Below are 26,143 nucleotides of genomic sequence, written 5' to 3'. Positions count from 1 at the left end.
GTTATATAGCTGGAATATTGCTGAGTGCGGCGTAAAACAACAAATAAACAAACAAATCCTACACCAACCTTGCCGATCTTCCACCACAGATATCACTGTGTCGAACTTACATACCTATGTGGTGAGTTTAATAGCAGGAATGGGATTCTACTTGACTACATTGTAGGGGTGGGGGCACGGGTGGCCAAGTCGTCTAAGGCGCTGCAATTCGCTGTGCAGAGTTGCGTCCCTTGGGCACGCCAGAAACCTATCATTGTGGGTTCGAATCCCGGGTCGCGCCGATTGTGTTTCTAGGTTAGTCAGCACCATACCCGTGCTCGTGGGTTTCACCGAAGTGGTAAACGTCTAAGACCTGCATCACTTCGGGCTTTCCTCCCACATTAAACTGACACGCCGTGATATCACTCGAAAACTGTTAAAAGCGGCGTTAACCCCAACTCACTCACTCACTCATTGTAGGGGTAGATAACCTACTGTTCGGAGAGGTGTTCTTTAATACGAATAACTCACACAGGCGTCCGTTTACAGATCGTCTAATAAATGGTCACCACTGCACTGTAAACGGGAGAGTAAACGCCGGTTCTGACTTCTTAACGCCCTCATTCTCATTACAATCTGGCTATCGCTAAACAAAGATCTGATGACATCCCCTTAAGGGCCACGTCAGAACGACCTTTCATCCAACCAATCAGAGCGTCGCTTACCAGATCATGAAAGTGACAGTCAGAATGTGTGTTCTAATCATGCAACCACGAAATATTTATTCCGAACGACAGTTATGGGTTTTCTGATTATATCCATACAATTTAGGCCATCTATTAGCCATTCCAAAATGTTCTTATCAGTTTTAATTTATTTTAATCGAGAATATGTCAAAATATGTTTCGAAGCGTAGTCGCCAGTTTGAAACTTGTGTCGTAAAGCTCGAGAAAACTGCCTACTGATTTGATAATGTCGATTTCGTGTCAGTCATTTCATTGTTCGGTCAAAATTCGCGAAAGGTCGTTCTGACATGACCCGTAATGGAATGTCCTCAGATCTTTGTTTAGCGGTAGTGAAAACTAAGATCTGATTTGAATGAGATTGTAACGCCCTACACCTCAGTGTCTTGAAACTGGTTCTCCCTTGTGATCTTTTTCAGTATCAATGTTTACGATCAACCCACTGCCCACAATAGCTTGAAACACATGCTTCGTAAATGCATTGACACACCACGTGCTTCACGCATGACACAGCGTTCACCAGAGCGTGGCCACCTGGCCAACCTGAGATACATAGCCAATCGCCTGCGGTTTAAGCGCTTGCAATAATCAACAGTTAAAATGCACTTGGTTTTCATTTCGTAAAGTTTTGCGCACTAGCGAAGACCTGGTGACAACAGGCGTATCAACAACATGGCGGTCGTAAACGTAACTTGGGAGCAGTATACGAGTCTTCAAAAGGGTTTGGATGACCTTAAAATTAATCTGGATCAGTTCTTCCTCATTGTGATGGGCATGGTAGTGTACTGTAAGTACAAATTTGTTCTTGTTGTATCTATGTTGTATGCATTACGTAAATTCAAACGGCGGGGAATAAGCAGTCTCGAAAATATGTCGTTGGAGTTTCCATCGAGTGAAAAAAGCAAAATAGTTGTTAACATTTTATGATAGGATCACTGAAAAGCATTGATCTTTTGGGATGGCCTTGTGTTTGAAGCATTCACTTGTCACGCCGAAGACCCAGGGTAGATTCCTCACACGGGTACAGTGCGTGGAGGCCACTTTTTGGTGTCCCCCGCCGTGCTATTATTGCGATATGTTGCTAAAAGTGGAGTAAATCGATACCACTCACTCCAACACCCTAAATGCATCCCAGCCAAGTTCGACCGCCTCCGTGGTCTAGAGGTTGAGCGTCCGCCCGGAGAGCGGAAGGTGCAGGGTTCGATCCCCGATACTTGTTGTTACCCTGCCTGGCGCTCGGCATTAAGGTACTAAAACAAGGATTGGTCGGCTGGATTCAGTATACTGGGGTATTCATGTTAAACTGCGGCATGGTATCTCACTGGGCAAGAACTATAAATCAGCATCAGTCCGGACTAGTACTAGCAGCCACACACACTTTTTTTTTCTATGCAACTCTCCCTTCACTACAGCCTCTGGCTATTGTTGTGACATGTGCCACAGTATTTCGTGAGTTGGTGGCCCAGTCGTCTAAGGCGCCGCAATTAGCTGTGCAGAGTTGCGTCCCTTGGGCACGCCAGAAACCTATGATTGTGGGTTCGAATCCCGGGTCGCGCCGATTGTTTTTCTAGGCTAGTCAGCACCATACCCGTGCTCGTGGGTCTAGACTCGATTATTGACAGACCTCCGACAGGCGCCATTGCTGTGAGCCGCACCTGTCAGTACATTTCTTTCTTCAATGCTTCTGTCAATCGTTTTCAGACACGAGGCTTTATAGTACACTAAAAGGGATGCCTGCCACACATTTAGGTGTACATAATGACCCCTACTTGTGTAGACTGTCAGTTATTTTTCACAGTAAGACACTGTAAACCGTGGGAAGGGACTGCAGTGAACGTCGGGTTAGTAAAAGGGTACCCGTCAGGTTGCATTTTATGTTTTTTTTATTCTAGATGCATTTGCACTACATCATATCCATACATACTGTTGTTGAGATATACCTACATAATATCGACAGATGTTAATTTGCCGTAGTTCTTCATATAATGTATGACCCGAGAAGATCCCGGGTAGAATAGGTCTTCAGCAACCCATGCTTGTCTTAAAAGGCGTCTATGCTTTTCGACTAAAGGGAGGCGACTAACGGGATCGGGTGGTCAGGGTCACTGACTCAGTTGATGCATGTCATTGTATCCTAATTGCGTGGATCGATGCTCATGACGTCAATCACTGGATTGTCTAGTCCTGACTCGATTATTTACAGACCGCCGTCATATAGCTTGAATATGTGGCGTAAAACAACAAACAAACAAATCCTGCCATAGCCAACACCAACCTTGCCGATCTTCCACCACAGATATCACTGTGTCGAACTTACATACCTATGTGATGAGTTTAATAATAGGTATGGGATTCTACTTGACTACATTGCAGGGGTGGGGGCACGGGTGGCCCAGTCGTCTAAGGCGCTGCAATTAGCTGTGCAGAGTTGCGTCTCTTGGGCACGCTAGAAACCTATGATTGTGGGTTCGAATTCCGGTTCGCCCCGATTATGTTTCTAGGTTAGTCAGCACCATACCCGTGCTCGTGGCTTTCACCGAAGTGGTTAACGTCTGAGACCTGCATCGTTTCGGGCTTTCCTCCCACATTAAGCTGACACGCCGTGATATAATTGGAATACTAAGGCAGGGCGGGACAACTTAGGAATGGCCAGGAGTCCGAACTTGACCACACAGAAGGAAGCGAGCTACAAAAACATGTTTTATATCATTGGAAAGCTCTCGAGAAGACGAATCCAAATAATGTGTGTCCCAGTGTGTTCACATGTTCATAAGCTCAAAAATTGGCTCAGAAAATGCATTACTGCAGAAATTTCTGGCAGTATTTTTTTTTGCTACAGAAATTTCTGACAGAATTTTTTTTTTTTCTGCCGTAATATTTAGCAGAATTATTTTAATTCAGGAGAAATAAGATTCAATCATTGGATAGTTTAACCTGGAGTTGCTTCAAATGACCTTTTTCCTCAAAACAAACATTTTTAGTTCACATTATTACAAGCAATAAAATAAAACTAATTTCGTGAGATATTTCAAAAAAAATATTTATTCACGTGCTATATTACAAGACAATTCCTTGGGAGACTTTGCACTTTTCATTCTCATGATTGAGTCGTATTTTCATGGGTGAGGTGAATTTTTCAGAGATGGGTCCTGTCACAAAAGAAAATAGATGTATAGATGAGTGGATCCATATTGTCTAATATAATGGATAATGGCAGCCTATACGCAGCTAGAGTTTAACTTTACAATAGAGCCTGCGGAATAAAATGTATTATTAATGTAAATAGTGTGTTTTACTTACGTTTTCTTCTCAACATACTTGAAATGAATTCTTTTTTTCGTCTGGTCATTGAAAGCTATGTTCATATTCTGAAAAGATATGAAAAAAACATTAAAATGCTTTTCATTTCAGTAATTAACAGATTCCACAAGCTTTAGACACATGAACAAAGTAAGATAAGAGAGGTGAGTTGAAATTGGGTTGAATGTCTAGTCCAAGATAATTGCACTTATATAGCATGTGCGTGCGTGCGTGTGAGTGTGTGTGTGCGTGCGTGCTTGTACTAGTCGTCTGCATCTTCCGTTTTGTACAGGTCACTCCATAAGTTGTCAGTGACTGCATACTTGTGTAGGGGGCACTCAATGTTCACACTGTCATGAAGCTTAAATTATATAAGGATGAGTATACTGCGAAAATTACATTGGATTAATTCGTTAAAAGAGACTTATGTATCATGTTTGGGAGAGGCATTCAGATAAGCAAAATTTGCTTGTTTGCCAATCCCTCCACTTTTGGAAATAAAGATGTTTATATCAAGAGACTTGTAAACCATAACCGAACTCAAAACTAACCCCATGTGTCGTAAATGGGTGATCTAAGGTAAAAGGATGGTAAACACGTGTTTCATTGGCAAGGGATACTCAACCCTTATGATCGGAAAGGGGGTCCAAGGACAAAGGAGAGACCAGACCTACTACCCAGAGGGGCCAGCCTGGTATAAGACTTAGTGTAAAGCTAGCCTAGTCTATGTCATCAGCAGCTGGTCACTGCGGCGGAATGTGGTTTTGGCGTTGCTGTTCAAGTTCGAATTTCCGATAGGCATGTCTCCACTAAAAAAAATAGATAAATTTTCGGACAGCATAATCTGGTGTCAGATCTTAAAAAAGTTCCGAACGACTGTGAAACCATGGTAAGAAGTATTATTATTATTGAAGCAACCTTCCCAAATGTGTGTGCTGCATAAGCTGGAGTGGTTCCCCTTGAATTTTTCAGAATATGAATCGACAGACGAAACGAAAATTAGTTCGCTTGACATATCCAGTTGGGGGTTATTCTTTTTTAGTTTGGTGGAAAAATGATATGAAACACTGGGGTCTGACTGACTGATATAGGAGATTTAACGTGCGCTTTCCGACTGTAGGGTATTTCGCACACGGGCCTGGCCGGACCATTTATTGTATTTCCGAAAAGGGTGAAAGTGATGTGTGCAACCCAAGAGGGGGCTTTTAGGGGTTGCTTATATTAAAGTTTTGGAATTTTTAAATTTGGAATAAATGCCGAGGTGGGTGGAGGAGGGAACTAAGGGAGCCGGGTGAGGTGGGTGTTTGTATGTTTATTGGATTTTGGATTGGTAGATTAATTAGTTTTTAGATGCGCTTAATTAGGTCTGTTTTGATTAGGAATACGCATAGGGCCTTGAAGTTTTCTAGTTTATTTTGAGGGTTTAGTATTTCATCTAGAGTTGGAACCTTATTTAGATTGAGGGTGGTTTGTAGTGTGGTTCTGTGTGTTTGGTAGTGGGTGCAGTGGATGAGTGCGTGTTCTGTGGTTTCGGGTTGTTTGCAGTGGGGGCAGTTGCCTGTGGTGTGTCTTTTAAGTTTCTTTAGGTGGTTATTTAGGTTCGTGTGTCCTGTTTGGAGTTTTGTAATAAATCTGTCAATTTTGTTTAAAGGGGTGTAGGATTTTAGGTTTGGCTAGTGGTTTTCTGAGCACTTTTTTGATTTGGCTATTTGAGTTTTGCTATTGATTATGCCATTTTTTGGTTATTTTTTGCTTATTTACGCTTTTAATTTCTGATTTTGAGATGGGTAAGTTTAAGCTTATTTCTGGGATTTTGAGGGATAGTTTAGCTGCCTTATCGGCGTTTTCATTACCGTATATTCCTACGTGGGCGGGTATCCACAAGAAGGTTATTTGTTTGCCTGCGTTAGTTAGGTCGTTGGAGCTTTTAAGTATTTTATTTATTAATTTAGGTGGGTTTTGGGTATTTTTGTTTTGGAGGGCTTGCAGTCTACTTAGGGAGTCGGTAAGTATTAGGATTTTATTGTGGTTTTTGGATTCTTGACTATGGAGGGCTGAGGCCATGCCCATTAGTTCTGCCGTGAATATTGATTGGTTGTTTGGGAGTCGGAAGGATTGTGTGGTTTAAGTTGGTTGTGTGGTATTGACTCCGAAACCTGTGTGTTTGGAGGTCGGATCTGAAGATCCGTCCGTGTAAATGTGACACCAATTTGGCCAATTTTCGTGTATGTATGCTAGTGTGGTGGTTTTAGCTATGTTTGGGTTTGTTTGTTTATTTATTTGGCTAGCTAGTGTTGTGTCTATTTTGGGTATTTTAAGTTTAGGGGTGAAGATATCTGATTGTTTGCAGTTTTGTTTAAGATTTTTAATTTGGTGTTCATTTAGGTAGTTTGTTATTCTTTGGGATATTGGGGTAAGTAAGGGGTGTTTACGAGCTAGAGCTTGGTTTTTGGGGCTGATATTTTGGTTTATTAAGTTTTGGATTAGAGGGTTTGATTGGGATGCGGCCCAGAAATTTAATAAGCTTAGCTGTTCCCTGCGTAGATTTAGTGGCATTTCTCCTGTTAAGGCCTGAAGTGAGGTGTAGGAGGTGCCATGTTGGGTGCGTGTAATTAGTTTGAGAGCCTGATATTGTATTGAGTCAAGTTTTTTAGATAGGGAGTTATTTAGGGTGTTGTATATGGCGCAGCCGTAGTCTAGTTTTGATCTAATTAGTGATATGTAGAGTGAGAGGAGGGTATCTTTGGAGGCTCCCCAGTTTGAGCCAGTTAGGCATCTTAGGGTGTTTAGGTCTTTACTGCATTTAGTTGTTAGGTTTTGGATGTGAGCATCCCAGGTGAGATGTTCATCGAAAATAAGTCCTAAAAATTTCGTTTGTTTTTGAAATTTGATTGTTTGGTTGTTTAGCTGGAGGATTGGGGAGGCGGGTTTCATGTTTTTATGTTTGAATACTATTCCTGTTGTTTTTTCTGAGTTAAGGGAGAAGCCCCATTTGTCAGCCCATTGTTGTATTTTATTAAGAGATTTTTGGAGTAAATTTTGGGCCATTTTAATGCTTTTAGTGCGGATCCAGAGGGCTCCATCATCCGCGAATTTGGATGTGTTTATTTTAGGGGATAGGCCCTCGAAGAGATCGTTTATCATTATATTAAAGAGTGTGGGGCTGAGGATACTGCCCTGGGGAGTGCCATTTTCTAGGGGACACTGGTCCGATAGAGTATGGTCTATCCCCACTGTTATTTTACGTTCGTTTAGAAAGTCCTGAATGTAGTTTATTATTTGTCCTTTTAGTCCTATTTTTTAAAGTTTTTGTATAAGCCCGTTGTGACAAACAATGGAGTAGCACGCTTACGGTTTTCAATATATACGATAACATACTACTTAGATGCGAACTGTTTAATTGACAGCTGTTAATTGGTAACGGTCAAGCCTCAGTGAATTTGCATTGGGTGTGTGTGTGTAAGGTGAGTCTGAAATAAAGGTGGATTCAGTCGGAATAAAGATAAGATAATGATCTCATAAATTTTATTGAAGGCTTTGAAAGTTTAGGATCGGCGAGACCGTAACACAGAGTAATTAACAAAACGATCACGTGATCGTTGCGCTGATAGACAATACCCACCGACCACGTGCGCGAGACAATGTACCATCGCATGAAGTGACAATACCCGAGGATATTTAATTGCCAAGTTGGCAGGAAGTCTGGCGGCACGGCACGTACGATATGCGTCGTTTGGGTATTCTAAATTGTCTCAGCACCAGCTTTGATGGGGCAATAAGAGAAGATGATATATATGTATATTTTAGGAAAACATTAATACAATAATTTGTTATATTAATAAACATTGGGTCTATAAAGTTAGTTTTATCTAAATATTTCTAACGTTTTAAATAACAGAAAACTCGCATGTAAATTATCAAAATACTGCATGGATTGGTATTTTGTAATTTTCCGAGTTTTCACTTTCACTGATCACCACAGGCAAATTCATGGTCACATAGCTAAACTACAAGTGTCGCCATACAGCTACAATAAGTTGCCTAATGTACATGTAGACAGTATACAAGTCGCAATAACACCACAGGGGATGGAGATATCTCCTTTTCAGATTAGATTGTTTGCGTATTTTGTTTATCAACAGTGGTAGAAATAACTACACTAAAATTAGACTCTTACAAAACGCGTTTCGCATGGCAGCAGAGCCACACATTAACTGTTTGGAGTACAGGTTGTTATTTGGTTGTTGTTATATGAAATAACCGTGTTACCAAAATTCCACGTTCTAGGGTCGGCGTTTCCAGAAATAAAACAATAAATATTTTGACGTCTTACCTGTATCGTAACTGCAAGATGGTAACCAGACGCTGTAACTCTGCTGACTGCACGTGGTTCGGGATCTTTGCTGTGGCTGAAATAAAGAGTGCTATTTTTTACAGAAAGAGACCACATTGCTTGTGTCATTGTGCAAAGACATTGTGCGAAGGTACGATTGTTTTGTTGTTGCATTAGGTGTTTAAGAGGTCGCCTTCTGCCTAGGCAATTTCGGCTGACCTGTCCCTCTTTGGGACTCCTGTGTGTGAGAAGGGTTCACATATCTATTGTGAGTTCGGTGTTCACATAATTTCTGTTTTTGCATTGATATAATTTCTATTTTCTTATATTGATATGATTTCATTTTTATCCTTGGCTGCTCTGTTTATATACGTTCGAGCAGCTGTCCATCTCTCAGAAATAGAGTTAGTTTGGCCTTCGCTATTGCATCTCTTGGCTTTAGGAGATCTATGACAGATAGCGGATCTAACTGCAATAAACAAATCTTGTTTTAACCTAGCCCGGGCTGGGGCATGGACATTCTAGTAACAGGTGGTCAATATAATAATAATACAGTTAAAAGCAGCGTTAAACCCAACTCACTCACCCACTCCTTTCTACAGTTAACCACGTGAGGTATTCGGTTACGAATAGGTCAACTGCAACATGTACTTGGTCAGACTCGGTCATTGATTGGTGGGTGTGGATCGTTGCTCATAATATCAATCACTTGATTGTTCCAGATTTGATTTACAGACTGCTTTTATTTTATTGGAATATTGCTGAGTGCGGCGTAAAATATCAAACAAACAATATCTTAACACAAGAAAAGCCTAAATAACTGGCTACGTACTACATATGTGTTAAGTTTTGTTGTGTTGTTTTTCATTTCAGTGATGCAATGTGGTTTTGCGTTTCTGGAAGCTGGCGCCGTACGGAGCAAGAACTCCACCAACATTTTGATCAAGAATCTTATGGACTCCTGTGAGTTTGCATGAATTAGTTAAAAAGCACCACTACTCGCTGTGGAGATTTGTGTCTTCAGGCGTGCCGGAAACCTGAGAAAACGGGTTCGAATCCCAGAACAAAATTAATGTAGAAGATCTATTCTCCCCCGGATCTTACCCAACACAGTTGTTTAATTTATTCACGCATTATTCACGACTGTAATGATTCCGGATGAGAATAGATCCCTGGTGGACGTCACAATAGATATGTTTTACCTTGAACTTTAACCATCCAGCAGAGTTTGGCGTGGTTTCGAGGGTTCGAGGACGATGTTAGAGTGTCCTGTATGGCGGTGGGGTTGTGGAACAGCTCGATTCCCAAATCGGTACAATGCATATGTGTGAAGCCTATGTATGGTGTCTCCATCTTAATAGGGATGAGTGGTCCAGTCGTCTAAGGCGCCGTAATTTGACGCCGGGAGTTGCGTCCCTTGGGCACACCTACATGTCTGATTGTGGGTTCTAATCCCTGTTCACCCCCATTATGTTTCTAGGTTTGACAGCGCCTTACCCGTGCTCGTGGATTTCATCAAAGTGGTAAAAGCCAACCATTAGGCCTGCATTGCCTTGGGCTTTCCTCCCACATTAAGCTGACGCGTTTTGATATAACTGGAATAATGTTAAAAGTGGAGTAAAACCCAACTCACTCACTCACCCATCGTCATATGGCTGGAAGCTTTGATAAAAAGGATGTACATTTCACTCATTCACTGCGATGTTTCAGCACAAAATGTAATTGAGAATCAGGTTTTGACGATATCACCCAAAACTTGCTTCCAAAGGAGATGTCGTTTGGGTGAGATCGGGTGAGATCGGGTGAGATCGGGTGAGATCCTAAAAATGAAATGATCGATCATTGTGTTGTCGATGGCTACCAAAACGTAACGCTCAAATAGCGTCATTTATCTCCAAGCTGTTGAAGCTGGTCGATGTGCTTTTACACTCGAGACACATGTTTGCATGAACCCGTGAAGATCCGGGTGAGATTTGGTCTTCATCAACCCATGCTTGTCGTGAGAGTCACAAGGTACCCGATAACTCACAAGCAAATCTACAATACTTTAGCAAGTCAAGCTGTCTTCTGAATATGAAGCTATCCTGTAGGCTCCTTTGTAGTACTCTTTAAATGTTATGTTCCTGAGACAAAGTCGTATAAATTAGTATACGGGATGACCTGCATATGTTATTTCATCACCTTGCTCCTTCTGGGGCGGTCGGGTAGCCTAGGGGTTAAAGCGTTCGCTCGTCACGCCGAACACCCGGATTCGATTCCCATTTCGTGTGTCCCCTGCCGTGATATTGCTGGAATATTGCTAAAAGCGGCGTAAAACTATTTCACTTGTTCCTTCTAGTTGTGGCCGGCATTGCCTACTGGACAATAGGGTATCCCCTGGCGTATGGTGCGGGCAACAGTTTTATCGGCTACTCCTACTGGGCGTCTAAAGCTCTGCCGGACACGGAGTTCGCGAGCTTCTTCTTCCAGTACGTCTTCGCCGCCACCGCTGCCACCATTGTGTCCGGCGCCATGGCCGAGAGGTGCGAGTTCCTGGCCTACTTCATCTACAGCTTCTTCATAACGGGTGCGTGCAATAAAGGATTTAATATCAATTGTTCAAGTCCATATTGAAAACTTACCTCATTACCTCCCACAGCTGCTGTTCGAGAAATTGTCCACGTTTCTCGTTTTATGTGTGTAAATACGTACAAGTAGATATGAATGTGCTTACTTCCATTGTTAGCACTTTGAGCATTTCAGGCACGTTATTATTATTGTTATTGTTGTTGTTGTTGTTGTTGTTGTTTCGATGTATAAGTAGAAGCAAAGTTTTGGTTGTGTGATGCCGTCATTTTCATTCAGACTTGCGACGGTCATTAATAAGTCAAAAATAATCTTTCATCCATATTACCAAAAGACGCTTCCAACTCATAATCTGCATCATTTGTAGTTTTACTAATCACACAGAGGAATGGTGCAGTTAAAGAGAACAGTTATATAACAGTTTATAGACTGTAATTTGTGACCTGACTACAACGAACAATGTCTTCAAATTAAGGTTACTAACAATTGATTGATCGTTGTCAACAGTATGCATGTTCCCCTTCCCCTTAGGCTTTGTCTACCCTGTGGTGACACACTGGGTGTGGTCACCTGCCGGCTGGCTGGCCGTCGGCGCCACGTACGACAATGGCACCATCACCGCCGTCTATCAAGTTAGTAAACTCATAACATCAGGGTGATCATTTGATTAATTAAATAAATAACATACAAAAAGCATTTGTCTTGAAGCAAATGGGGCGGTCGGGTAGCCTAGTTGTTAAAGCGTTCGCTCGTCAAGCTGAATACCCGGGCTCGATTCCCGACATGCATGGGTACAATGTGTGAAGCCCTTTTCTGGTGTCCCCCGCCCTGATATTGCTGGAATATTGCTAAAAGCCGCGTAAAACCTAACTCACTCACTTACACACTGAAGCAAATGGTTTATTGTTGATGTCATGTGACCGTGTTATCAGTACAATGGTTCAAAAAGGGTAAGCAGAGATCGATGCTCATGATGTCAATCACTGGATTGTCTGGTCCAGACTCGATTTTTTTTACAGACCGCCATCATATAGCTGGGATATTGCTGAGTGCGGCGGTATACAACAAACAAACAAGCACCATTAAGGGTAAACGCGTTGGAGACAACAGAAAATAGATCTCTTTGTCGCCTCTTGGGTGGTGGATTAGGCTAGTGGGTAAAGTGTTCGCTCGTCACGCCGAAGATCCGGGTTCGATTGGCTTCATGTGTACAATGTGTAAAGCCAATTTCTGATATTCCCCGCCGTGATATTGCTGGAATATTGCTGTAAGCGGCGTAAAACAATACTCGCTCACTTTGTCGTCTCTTAAGATACGAAAGCAATAGGATGCTGGGGGACCTATTCTCTCTCGGAGTCTCTCGAGACACCATTGTGAAACAAACAGTGTAGACCCGTGAAGATCCGGGGTAGAATAGGTCATCAGCAACCCGTACTTGCCGTAAAAGGCGACTGTGCTTGTCGTAAGAGGCGACTAACGGATCGGGTGGTCAGCCTCGCTGACTTGGTTGATGCATGTCATCATATCCCAAATGCGTGGATCGATGCCAATGATGTCAATCACTGGATTGTCTGGTCCATACTCGATTATTTACAGACCGCCGTCATATAGCTGGAATATTGCTGAGTGCGGCGTTAAATAACATACAAACAACAAACAAACAAAACAAACCGTGACAGTAATGCTGATTTGTCTCCAGGACTTCGCCGGCAGTGGTGTCGTGCACATCCTGGGAGGAACTGCTGCCTTCTGCGGGGCTCTCCTGCTTGGGCCAAGACTTGGCCGATTTCATCGTGACAAGCGCGGACCAATCGACCTCCGAGGACATTCAGTTCCTGTAAGTAATAGTTCCAGAACGAGTACTTGACGCATGTACCATTGATCATCTCAATATAGACCACTGAGTCCCCCGTCAGATACGTTGTTTATTACAACTCGACCACTTCGAGCGAAAACGATTTAGATACGTTTTGAAATACACAAATTGTTATAAAAAAACTGCATCTCACGTGAACGAGTGAAGTAATTGATTTTATTACTCTCTTAAAGTTTGCATATTATCTTAATTAAACGTTAAAAAAAGATGCTGTTGTCATAAGAGTTGCATACGGATACAACATTCGAAGCTCATGATTCGATTATAGATTAACTCTCAAGGTGCGACCTGAACTGTTAACCTCCAGTGACGTCATCCTATTGTCCTCCAGTCGCGTTAAATCGTAAAAACAGGGATTTCATATAATATCCCAGGGATTTTATAAACATAACTACCGTTTATATTGTAACATATGATTGTTTCTCGCTAGATATTTATTTTGCATTTGAACACAATGTAATGAAATGTAAAATCAAATGACAAATGTTTTCTTCATATTCCCGAGGACTGAACAGGCAACCTTCGTATCGGTAGCCCAGTTTGTATATCACAACGCTAAAGAGGCGCTGACAAATCACAATGCTTTTTAAATGTCTTATTCGTACGCCAGCAACAGATATTTTACGCCCGTTTCCAATGGTTCATGGAGAGAATGGTTGAACGCTACAACGCATTCAGAACTATGCAGCTAGATGCATCTCTAAAGTTCCAAGATCCAATCATATCAGTCCTGTCCTCAAAGCACTACATTGGCTTCCAGTCTCCTTTCGTATAAACTATAAGATATGTATCATCACTCACGACTGCCTCAACAATAGCGACTATCCAGACTATCTCAAAGATCTTATATCCCTGTACTCTCCAGAGCGTGCTCTCCGATCCTCTGGTGGAACTCTACTGTATCAGCCTCTGTCTACTTCTGCTATGTCTGACCGTGCCTTCTCCTTTTGCAGTCCACAGTTATGGAACTCTTTGCCTTTGAATCTGAGAAACTCTGCTTCTAAGGAAACGTTTAAGTCTCTCCTCAAAACCCACTTCTTCACTTCAGCTTTTCAATAGATCTCCTGATTGTTGGCATATGTACATAGACATTACATTTTAACTTTGTCACAGCGCCAGTGAGCAACTGTCGATGGATATTAGGCGCTTTACAAATCAATTATTATTATTATTGAATCATAAAAATACATTGATAAATGTTGTTTTATGATATTTTTTTCGGTTTATAAGTTACATAAAACACCAACCCTCGGGTTTTTCTGAGATTTAAAACCCTCATCCTCGGGATAAAATCTCGGGGCTGACGGACTCATTTTTATTCCTTAGATTTGGGTTTTATATCTCATAAAAAAAACCTTTGACGTGTTTTATCCTCCATATAAAGTGCGCAGCTGTATCAGAGGTCGATGACACGAAACAATTAGACGACAATTTTAAATCGAAGTTCAAGGTCGTATGTAAACGCGACGATGACTGTCGTGATGATCTTTCGAGATCGTGTTTTGTTTATTAGTGATGCTCTGAACCTTTATGTAGTCTTTGAATGACATTTAGAAGTGATACACATAAAGAAGAGAATTTATGGATATCGACTTCTTTATTATGAGGAACACAAAATTTCGGAGTACATACTTACTCCTTCATCAGGTGAATTAATGCTATGAAGCACAGAACATATATATGTAGCTGTAAGAACAACAAACGTAATAAGTTAACAAACATGGAAACTAAGCAAGGAAAGCCAACAGTTAATTGGCGCTCATTTAATAGCGGATTTCCGGTCTGGTGTTGAGTGATCTGAGGGTTTCTCCAATGTATTGGTGGCCACACTTGCAGGGGATCTGGTATATACATCTTATGGGACTTGCGCTGCTGGTGCCTCTGCCATTGGCCCGCAGACTGTTAACTGTTCCATTTTACCATAATGATTGCTAATCACCTATCACCCTTGTGAAGTTTCCACCTTAATCATGTTATTACTTTGTTGTTCTTACAGGAAAATATATATGTTCTCTGCTTCATAGAGAAAGTATTTACTCCCAAACGTTGTGTTCCTCATAATAAAGAAGTTGACGACCATAAATTCTTTTCCTTATATACCTCTACGTGTCTTGTGATTGAGTCCACAGTATCATCTGATTGTCCATTTTGAGGGGGAGCAGCTATTTTGTGTGTCTTGTATAAATCTATTTTTAATGAAATTAGCAATGGGAATATAAAAATTACACATTTTGACAAAATTAGAGGCGGGGTAAAATATTACTAATTTAAAAAAAAAAATCATAAAAGCTATGTGGATTTTGAACACTGCCGTCTCCTCATAATACTTATAATTCATTACGGTTCATTTTCCAATAACTGGAAAATGAAAATAGAGCAAAATTTACCCCGTTTTGGCTTATTTGTACATATATCTCAATTTGTGAGAAGCTATAATTAAATAAATAATAATAAATCAAGTCTACTATGTGTTAACTATCACATAAATCATAAAAATAAGGACTTAATGCATACACTACCTTTGAAGGGGACTTTATTTTATTTTCTCTTTTTTTACAAAATAAGAGTGCATTTTGACCCCAAAGCAATTTGCAAAAGTTTGCTTTGTTCTACAACGGGGAGGGGTATGTCGGCAGTTTGAGGGTCTGGCCACTGCTCTAAATGTGCTCTGACGTTTGACGTCAACTTACTTCAGTTAAGATCGCCATGTGTGCGGACTGTAGAAGAAAATGATCTTATATCTTCTCTCGTTAGTTCGTAATGTAATACAAACGATATGTGTAAAACCTGCAATTATTACATAAACAGTTATACGTCGGAAACTGAGTCCAAATGTTTTATGTCATGTATCTCTGTAATAACTATGAATTGGTGATTGTGAAGTTTTGGGTTCCGAAGATACTGTATAGTTTTGAATATAATGAAAAGTTCAAATGTCATTTTTCACGTATAAGGCCCCTTATCTCATGGTTGGTCACAAATAGAGTTTTGAGATGTATGCGTATTGTGTCCATGCATCTCTGGTGATTTTGTGGACGATAGAAGATGCCATAAAATTAACTTACATGTAAGTGGAGCCTGATTAATATATATGTTGGTGTTTGTTTGACGACTATAGTTTTAGCAATGAAGTCTTATCTCAGTCTTAGATGAATCTTTGATTCTTCACAGATACTACTCTAATAAACCTCGTCGGGAAATATGATAACCGGGCTGAAAGTGTCAATGTATTTCGGAATACATTTATATAAATAAAAGCGACAAAAAGCATTTTCATGATCATAAGAAAGCGCTTCTAAAAGCAGAGTCCATTGTAAGATTCCGTCTATGTTATGAGCATGTGTTTATAAATCACTACCAGGTGTTCGTGAAAAGGTGAGCGTATCCTGTCAAAACGGTGGCACACGTCACAAACAAGTCAATTGTTCACCTGGAAAAAGATGGTACAAGAGAAAAAAGGGAATTTATTTTTGTCACTGATGCGTCAACTTTGGAAATATCCTCCACATTCCTACAAAAAAAACTTTCTGAAAGTTTTGCTGAGCCTTTTAATAAAACTCGAATGAAAGTCTTGAAGTCTTGTCGATTTCCTCCCGAGCTTTACTGCATTTAAACAAGGAGTACGAATATCCGTTGAAGACAGATACTGTATTCGGGGGAATCTCGTGGATCATGTATGTCTTCATGTGTTCCAGTTGGCCGCTCTTGGAGGTTTTATCTTGTTGTTTGGTTTCCTGGCCTTCAATGGCGGGTCTGCTCTGAATATCTCCGGCGAGGGTAGCGGGGCCGTCATCAGCCTCTCCGTTGTCAACACCATCATCTCCGGTTCAATGTCAGCCTTCGTCTCCCTCTTCATCCACAAGACTGGATACTTTGGAACGCGCCACTGGAGCCTCCTAAACACCCTCAATGGTGCCCTCACAGGCATGGTAAGTTTGTTTGTTTGTTTGTTTGTTTGTTAATGTAGTTATATTCCAGCCTATGACGGCGAGCTGAATATATTCGAGTCTGGGTCAGATAATCCAGTAATTGACAACATGAGCATCGATCTACACAATTGGGATACGATGACATGCATCAACCAAGTCAGCGAGCCTGTCCATCCGATCCCGTTAGTCGACTCTTACGGCATGTATGGGTTGATGAAGACCTATTCCACCCTTGAATTGTCATTACGTGATGTAAGAATAAATATTGTAATTTAATCGTATCCTGTATTAATTAACAAAACACAATTGTTCTTGTTTACAAAGTCATACATTTATCCTGAAGAACAAAGGTAGATATCGTTTAACTAATGGCTTGTTTTGCAACCTTTCCATGATGGTAGTTCTTTGACTACCCTGGTCTATGCTTCATCCGCTTCTTTGCATCATTGCCGATTTCTCGTGTCCCCCGCCATCATTCGCCTTGTAAAATCATACTCACTCAGCTACGCTTTGCATCGTGCTGACAACCAGAAGAGAAACATAGATTGTTCTTTGCCAACGTTTTGGTAGGTATTGGTGGCATCAAAGACATATACTGACTGAGTGAGTATTGTGTTACTCCGCTTTTAGCAATATTCCAGCAACATCACGGCGGGGGACACCAGAAATGGACTTCACAGATTGTACCCATGTGGGGTATCGAACCCGGGTCTTCGGTGTGACGAGCGAATGCTTTAACCACTAGGTTGCCCCTACGCCCCAACACATAGACTTAGAGAAAAGGAGATTAATGCCATCAACGGATCTGTTACAAATGACACAGTCTAATCTCATACAGGACACACCCGTGAATATCCGGGGTAGAATAGGTCTTCAGCAACCCATGCTTGCCGTAACGGGATCGGGTGGTCAGGCTCGCTGACTTAGTTGAAGAATCCCGATACCGTGGATCGATGCTCATGATGTCAATCACTGGAGTGCCTGGTCCAGACTCGAGTCTTTACAGACCGCCGTCATACAGCTGGAATATTGCTGATTGCGGCGTAAAAAACAAACAAACAAACAAACAAACAAATCATACAGGACGCACTGTGTAGTGCTTGTTTAACGCTGCTCTTGGACAGTTGTGTAAGTCACTGGTATATCACAGTTGGATTAGTACAAATTAAACCCAAAGTCATGATGGTGTTGGAAATTTACAACTTTGGCATTTGGACATGCTGCATTGGTCGGCTCTTTTCCAACAGATACATAAAAGTTCAAGCTATCTTAACATAAAAATGGGTAGTACATTACTTGTTCCATGAGTGTATGTGACCCATACCTTTTGCAGACACGCTGCCAAGCCTATGTTTGTTTGTTTGTTTGTTCTTTAACGCCGCACACAGCAATATTCCAGCTATATGACGGCGGGACAAGCGAACAAATCAGAGGCCCAGACCAGATGCTATCTTTGCATTTCCGACTGTCAGATGTCCAGGTTTGACTACCCCAATGACGGAATTGTTTCTACAGGTCGCAGCATGCGCTGGGTGTAACGTCTTCTCTCCCTGGGGTGCTCTCGTCGTCGGCTTCTTCGCCGGAATCTCGTATAAAATGTGGTCCAGTCTCGTCGGCAGAATAAAAGTCGATGATCCATTGGACGCTGTGGCAGGTGAGGAAGGAAAACTCACATTGTCTCACTCGTAGAATACAGTTACAATATGTCATATAAAAACATATAAACATAAAGTTCTACAACCTGTCGCTAGGTGACTTACCAAAGACAATATGTCATTAAAGTAAACAGTAATACACAGCGATAAGATGTACATATGTACATTAATGACATAAAATCGAGCGCCGTTATGCTGAAATGTTATTGCAGGTTTAGCCACGCAGAAAGTAAAATCAGCGTTTGATAAAATATGTGTAATCATTTCACTATAAGAGTAATTATTAAATTAGTAAATTTAAGACTTCAGCAATTGAGAAGATCACCCCTCGCGTCGTCGTATAAAGGGCAAATAAGTAAAACATGGATCTCGTCTTCCTCCCGGTCTGTACAATAAAAGCAATATCTCTTTTATTGGTATATTTGTGGAACGTCCAGTTTGCCTTAAAAGGAGCCATTCCGCATCTGAATTTACCTTGAGAGCTCCTGTGAGCACGGTTGAGAGTGTATTCACATATTTTCTGTGCTATAGACTTTCTTAATTCGTTTCTTCCACGGTTTTCTTTTTAATAAATAATGAGTGATGTTCTTCTTCATAACTAATCGACCGTCCAATATTGGGGTGGGATTGGCACCGGGACCCTGGATTTTAAGATGTCCTTTTAACACGTTTCTTAAAACCCGTGAAGATCCGGGGTAGAATAGGTCTTCAGGAACCCATGTTTGCCGTAAAAGGCGACTAACGGGATCGGATGGTCAGTCTCGCTGACTTGGTTGATGCATGTCATCGTGTCCAAATTGTGTGGATCGATGTTCATGATGTCAATCACTGAATTGTCTGGTCCAGACTCGATTATTTACAGACCGCCGTCATATAGCTGGGATATTGCTGAGTGCGGCGTTAAACAACAAACAAACAAATTTTAGTCAGGATATTCAGCATATCATGTGAACAATGCTTTTGTGTGTATGAAACATGAGACCAGTATTTCATTTCAAACAAATTATGTTTCTGAACTATATTTGCGCCCACTCTTGAACCTACTGCCGAACACTATTTATACGACGAAGCAACGAAGTGGTCAGTTGTTTATTAATGTCGTTTATCTCTGATACTCTTTTCATGTTTCAGTTCACTTCGGGGGCGGTCTGTGGGGTGTGATTTCTGTAGCGTTTCTTAAAAAGGATGAGGGCATTGTTTTTGCCTGGGACAAGAAATCAGGACTGGTAAGATTACTTTATACTTAATGTTGGATACAAAAAGTGCAAGCGTCCTCGTGCTTTAACTATACCAGTTCAGGGCAAGACTATACCTTTTTACACTGCACGAATACACTTCGTGTGAGGGTGTCAATACTCTGAATTTCTTGTTTCGTCTCATCAACAACCCCAAAAGGATACGAAAGGGCGGGTACAGCATAAGTATTTGTAAAATTATAATTCTGACGAAGTAATGGGCGCCTACGTTACAGTCCATTTCAGTAAAATTGTCGATACGATTCCATGGTACTGCACTGTTACAGCCCACATGAAGGTAGATTGGTAGATACTCGATTTTTCATAAGCAACAGTCTGTAAAACACTTTATCTTGTCCGAACAGGCAAAAAGCATTTTTCGATCATTTCCGACGGTACTTTCATTACGTCAAAGTCAGACAAGAGTCGAGATTGACTGAAGCACGGGCATGTGGTTGGGCTCATTTGACTTTTGTTTCAGTACCTGACATTAGACAAGTTGGTGGAGGAACGGCTTGTATACAAACCCCGTGACGTATTGATGATAAACTTGCAAAATGACATCATGCGCGTGTTATTTATATGGAAGAAAATGGCGTCATCAAAGCGCCCATCATATGTGATAGTGGGCAAGCGGTCAAAAGCGCCAGGTGCTCAGATCGTATCCCGCTAGTAACCGGGTTGTTATCCAGCCTTGGGACCTACAATGTTTACAAGTCTTTAAAGTGTGTCACTGACCCTAGTGTACAGTACATATACCCTATGCACTCAAAAGAACCCGTACGTACATACGTACATACACCCGAAACACAAGTGTCAAAACGTGCAGTGTACAATGGGCAAGTGACGTAGTCCAAATGTGCCTCTGTTCACCCAGCAGGGAAAGGGTACTCAATATTTGAAGGGAATGTAAAAATCTTACTGTGCCCCTAGGCAGCTTGGGCTGTATACTCCGCAGGGAGTTGAGAATGATAACTGAAATGCAAACGGATCCACTGGTCGGGGAACAAAATAAACCGCATTTGAGCGGAAACGAGCACCTGGATACCTGCGGTATATAAACGTATATGGTGATGATGATGATGATGATGATGATAACATGTCTGTCTTGAAGTGGAACCATGATTGCAAAACAAATAATTAGTCTGTTAACTTCAGAATCTGGCGTGGCAGCTTGCAGGCGTCACGGCCATCACTGCATGGACAGCAACACTGTGTCTCGTCATGTTCGGCATTCTCCGGCTGCTCGGTAAACTTCGGGTGGACGAGGCTGTCGAACGCAAAGGTTTGTACTGCCTGCTCTTAATGTACAATAGATCCATGTTTGACCTTAGTCGGGAACAACACTGCGAATATCTTTTTTTCATTAAACGTAATGGTTGAGGAAGGGTTAGAATGTTAACGCAAAATCTAATTTGATATTTTAAATATCTTTTCAATAAATTCATATCAGCTTTTTCCACATTAAACGAGTGTATGACGGCTATATATATTCTTTGTTGGTTTTGTTAATGAAATATATAACCAAATAGAATATCTTCACGAGGCAAGGGCGTTAACTGACTATGAAAGTCCAGTTTTTCCGCTTTCAAAGTCAGTTAACTCCTTGCCTCGGGAGACCGCCTCCGTGGTCTTGTGGTAGAGCGTCCGCCCGGAGAGCGGAAGGTCCAGGGTTCGATCCCAGGCCGCGTCATACAAAAAGACGTTAAAAGATTGTACTTGTTGTTACCCTGTCTGGCGCTCGGCATTAAGGGTCTAAAACAAGGACTGGTCGGCTCAGAGTCAGTATACTGTGTCTGAGTGGGGTATTCATGTTAAACTGCGGCATGGTATCTCAGTGAGCATCAGTCCGGACTAGTACAAGCAGCCACACACACACATACACGTGCATGCACGTCGCTATATAAGTGCAATAATCTTGGACGCGACGTTAAACCCAATTTCACCTCACCTCACCTTGCCTCGGGAAGATGATTAATGACATGAATACGTTGATGTTATGGGGCGTTTAGTTAGCCAGTTGCTTAAATTGTTCACTTGTAACGTCAAAACTCCTAAATCGATTCCACTATACAATACGCTACGGTACAGTATGGTGTCCCTGTCGCGATATTGATACTGCTTAAAGGTTTACACAATAATTCGTGATAAACAGTATGTTTTCGTTATCATGATGGGCATATGTTGGAGTGTTTTCTATATCTGTATAGGTCTCGACATCCATAAGCACGGCGAACCAGCGTACCCCATGGAATCGTATGGGCACGGTTGGGTGGAGCGCATCTTAAAGGTCTTGGAGGACGGTAGACTGTCAGAAATAAAGCAAGGTTTGGTGCTACTATAACTTAAATCTAATAATGATTTGGTACCGAATTGTAGGCATTGTAAGCGTTTTATTTGTTTGTGGCTTTTATATTTTTTTTACTTTGAAATCTATTCTTATTTTGTATTAAACCGATGATGCAGAATACTAATAAATCTTTTTTCACTATTTTTCTTTACATTTTTACTCATTGCCCTATCAGCTGCTAACACATTTTGTAAATGACTTAAATGTAATACCAAGCATAATGTCACACATATTTCCAGCATATTATTCATTATTTGCGTGACAGCCGTAATCAAAATTGAATAATGTTCAAAGTTGCGCTAACCCGTGATTTGGTTGGTTGGTTGGTTGTTTTACGCCGCACTCAGCAATATTCCAGCTATATGACGGCGGTTTGTAATAATCGAGTCTGGACCAGACAATCCAGTGATTGACATCATGAACATCATGAACGCCTTTTACGGCAAGCATGGGATGCTGAAGACCTATTCTACCCCGGATCCTACGGGTCGGAGAGCCCATATGACGTTAAACCCTTAAAAGGCGACAATGCTTGTCGTAAGAGGCGACTAACGGGATCGGGTGGTCACACTTGCTGACTTGGTTGATGCATGTCTTCGTATCCCAATGGCGTGGATCGATGCTTATGATGTCAATCCCTGGATTTAGTGGTCGAAGGCCACATGAACGGACTAGGTACATTTTATTGATCGAAATATGAAAATGACTGCTATTTTGAGGATTTCTTTCATCAATGTTGTATTTAAAATGGGAACTTTTTTAATATATTTAGTTGTTCCTGGCATTGACAACGATGGATACAAATATGAAGAAAATCATTCTGTTGGCTTCGACTCACCGGAAGTAGAGGTGATGAATAAGGGCAGAATCAAGAGAACCGAACACCCCCTACCAGTCGTTCAGAGCGGAAATACCGTGACGACGCCCATGTAGCGGAGTCAGTCATTGAAGTTGGTCAACACACTCTGCCATCATCTGTAATTCTAACGCGTATAAGCTTTGTTTAGTTGGCAGGCATCGGGTACGTTGATTTGTAGCAGTCATCAGCTTGGATTATTCTCATCGATGAGTCGCTGATACGGGACAGCTTCTTTAAAAGCTGATCTATGCCGAACGTTCAAAAGTGTGATTTGTTTTCTGGATTGCCAAAAAACAGATGGAATACGGACGCTCTGCTTTACGCTTTGAAGCGTTTTTCTAATAATTAACCATTAACAAGTGGGGGGGGGGGGGGGGGGGGGTATATATATATGTAACACCCAGCAGCTTATATACCCTTCAAAAAAGGTAGGGGGGCACGGGTGGCCCAGTCGTCTAAGGCGCCGCGATTCGCTGTGCAGAGTTGCGTCCCTTGGGCACGCCAGAAACCTATGATTGTGGGTTCGAATCCCGGTTCGCCCCGATTATGTTTCTAGGTTTGTCAGCACCATACCCGTGCCCGTGGGTTTCACCGAAGTGGTAAACGTCTGAGACCTGCATCACTTCGGGCTTTCCTCCCACATTAAGCTGACACGCCGTGATATGACTGGAATACTGTTAAAAGCGGCGTTAAACCCAACTCACTCACTCACTCAAAAAAGGTAGGGGTTATAAAATATAGATGTTAATACCAAGTTTGGAACTAAAACAAGTGTTGACGCCAAACATCCTGTGCAAGGTCAGTTAAGCCATGACGCCTGGTCAGCATCGGGTCATCTCAGTCAAGCAGTGATTGGTCTATCTCCGAATTGCCTCCATCAGCATTCATACTCAAATAAGAAAGAAAGGCAACACCAGCTTTATACTCACATAAGTTTTACTAACTCATAGTCCATCTATCAATACGCAACAGTATCAGACCAACCAGGCTCGTCGCTCAGTGGGGACCTTAGAACGATCTGGATTCGACTCGATATATATTTCTTACAATTTGTTAAAATTTTCAGTTGTTTCCGAGTATCGACTCCTTTATTAAGAGACCCGTGAAGATTCCGGGGTAGAATAGGTCTTCAGCAACCCATGCTTGCCATAAAAAGTGACTATGCTTGTCGTAAAAGGCGACAAACAGGATCGGGTGGTCAGGCTCGCTGACTTGGTTGATGCATGTCATTGATCCCAATTGCGTGGATCGTTGCTCATGATATCAATCACTGGATTGTCTGGTCCAGACTCGATTATTTACAGACCGCCGTCATATAGCTGGAATATTGCTGAGTGCGGCGTTAAACAACAAACCAAACCAACCCAAAAGCCTTAATTAAGATTATATATTAAATCCCGTGTATTGCATACGCTGGACATTTTATGAGATATAAAGAAAGGAGAGAGGAGAACGGAATGACTGCAGGTATAAGACAAGGTAAACTAGATGGAAGAACTCCATCTCCGATACAAGATAAGGAGATAAAACACAGTGGGAGACACCCCTTCCCCCAGTTTCACTTAAAGTTTGGGATTCATGTAAATTATGAACTGATTGCACTTTAATGGTCATCATTTCCCATCATTATTACCGTATACAGATACATCTGTGATCTTCCCATTACCGAGACGAAGTGTTTGTATTTTTTTACAAAAGTCTTTATAGTTTTGTACTTTTGTTTATACATCTTTATCAATTTATGTTTTATGCATGATTAATGAGTGCTCTAACAATGTGTGCATCACCCTGTAAAAAAGCTAAGCCACTGTTTTAAGAAGACAGGTATTGACAATGTAATATTGCATAATCATAGTTCTTATAGTTCCTTCAAATATCACTTGTATTTTATGTATTTATGTCATGAATAAATATGTATTTTTTCTGGTTGAATCCTTTAATTCTATATAACACCCGGTGTTGTGCAGAGAAAGTGTGAGGGCGGTCGGGTAGCCTAGTGGTTAAAGCGTTCGCTCGTCACGCCGAAGACCCGGGTCGGATTCCTGACATGGGTACAATGTGTGAAGCCCATTTCTGGTGTCCCTCGCCGTGATATTGCTGGAATATTGCTAAAAGCGGCGTAAAACCATACTCACTCACTCACTCAGAGTCAGTTTGAGGACGTGCTAGCTGGTCCCAACATGGGGGTTGTTCTTTCTGACACCAGCCATTACCAAAGGAGGCGTGTGGGATGGACATTCGGAAAATTGTTCGGTATTTGTAAAGAATGATCATGGAACACATCAGTGAGCTGTTAGAGTGCATACAGTATAGTGTCTTGGAGAGAATATTAGATCAGGACATTCTTGTATGTCTGTTTTTTTTCAATGGTAAAAATATTTAACTGTTACCAAGTGACGGTACTGACGGTTGCGATCTGAAGAACAGGACCCCCGGTGATAGCTTTGAATACCGAGCATAATGTTAATGTTGTCAAATATTGGACCCTTATTTGTTCTTCAGAACTCTTCCGGGAGCACAGGTTGCACAGAGACTGAATGCTGCTCAATATGTTTTGGTCCATTTCGCGTACATGAATGAATCCAATGATCTTGGGTTGAAATTCCGGCAACATATCAATACTCTTTGGTAAAGTTCTGTGTCACCTCTTCTCCCATTTAGTCGAGTGGTTAAAGTGTTAGATTGTCACACTGACGGTCAGGGGTCGGACACCAACACATAGGTACAAAAGTTCATTTCTATGATATTGGTGGAATGTTGCAAACGGTGGCGGGGAAACTGTTGCATGACCGAGATACTGCTCAGTGAGTTGTTGAACCTGACATACACGGATAACTTCCGAGGACAGTTTAGACCGCCTCTGTGGTTTGGTAGTAGAGCATGCGCATTCGCCCTGAGAGCGGAAGGTCCGGGTTCGATTCCCGGCCGCGTCATACCAAAAGACGTTAAAAGATGGTACTTGTTGTTAACGTGTCTGGCGCTCGGCATTAAGGGGCTAAAACAAGGACTGGTCGTCTCGGAGTCAGTATACTGTGTCTGGTATTCATGTTTAACTGCGGCATGGTATCTCAGTGTGCTAGCACTATAAATCGGCATCAGTCCTGACCAGTACACGCAGCCAGACACACACATGCATGCACGTCGTTTTATAAGTGCAATAATCTTGGACGCGACGATAAACACCATTTCACTTCACCTCACCGAGGACAGTTTTATGTAAAGTGGTATTTGCGTTACAAGAGGTAACACAACCAAATAAATTGCAAGTCATTCCGTGGCATTTGACAGGCTTAACAAGCATGATTTGCGTCTATGTTAA

The 26,143-nt window shown here is 41.6% G+C and overlaps 1 protein-coding gene across 2 annotated transcripts; it reads left to right on the top strand.

Moving 5' to 3' along the window:
* The first annotated feature begins 1,273 nt into the window (after positions 1-1,273).
* LOC124150235 (putative ammonium transporter 1) lies at positions 1,274-23,180 on the top strand. 2 transcript variants are annotated; one of them, XM_046522193.2, is made up of 12 exons: positions 1,283-1,509; positions 8,460-8,506; positions 9,229-9,318; positions 10,694-10,921; positions 11,452-11,552; positions 12,620-12,757; positions 16,492-16,725; positions 18,241-18,379; positions 19,512-19,606; positions 20,774-20,900; positions 21,826-21,942; positions 22,738-23,180. In XM_046522193.2, the coding sequence occupies exons 3-12, from the start codon at positions 9,231-9,233 to the stop codon at positions 22,896-22,898; spliced, it is 1,428 nt and encodes a 475-aa protein (XP_046378149.2). In that variant the 5' UTR covers positions 1,283-1,509; positions 8,460-8,506; positions 9,229-9,230; the 3' UTR covers positions 22,899-23,180. The 2 variants fall into 2 exon arrangements, with proteins under 2 accessions (XP_046378148.2, XP_046378149.2); XM_046522192.2 differs by lacking the exon at positions 8,460-8,506 and having other exon boundaries at positions 1,274-1,509.
* Positions 23,181-26,143: the final 2,963 nt, after the last annotated feature.

The sequence above is a fragment of the Haliotis rufescens genome, unplaced genomic scaffold, assembly GCF_023055435.1.
Source record: "Haliotis rufescens isolate VD_foot unplaced genomic scaffold, xgHalRufe1.0.p SCAF_9, whole genome shotgun sequence".
NCBI classification, from domain to species: domain Eukaryota; kingdom Metazoa; phylum Mollusca; class Gastropoda; order Lepetellida; family Haliotidae; genus Haliotis; species Haliotis rufescens.
This window is presented reverse-complemented; position numbering and strand designations above follow the sequence as displayed.

Coding starts and splice junctions, on each gene's coding strand:
- LOC124150235 (XM_046522192.2), top strand. CDS start 1,395: ATGGCGGTCGTAAACGTAACTTGGGAGCAGTATACGAGTCTTCAAAAG. Junction 11,553..12,619: donor CCATCACCGCCGTCTATCAA/GTTAGTAAACTC, acceptor ATTTGTCTCCAG/GACTTCGCCGGCAGTGGTGT. Junction 20,901..21,825: donor CGAGGCTGTCGAACGCAAAG/GTTTGTACTGCC, acceptor ATATCTGTATAG/GTCTCGACATCCATAAGCAC.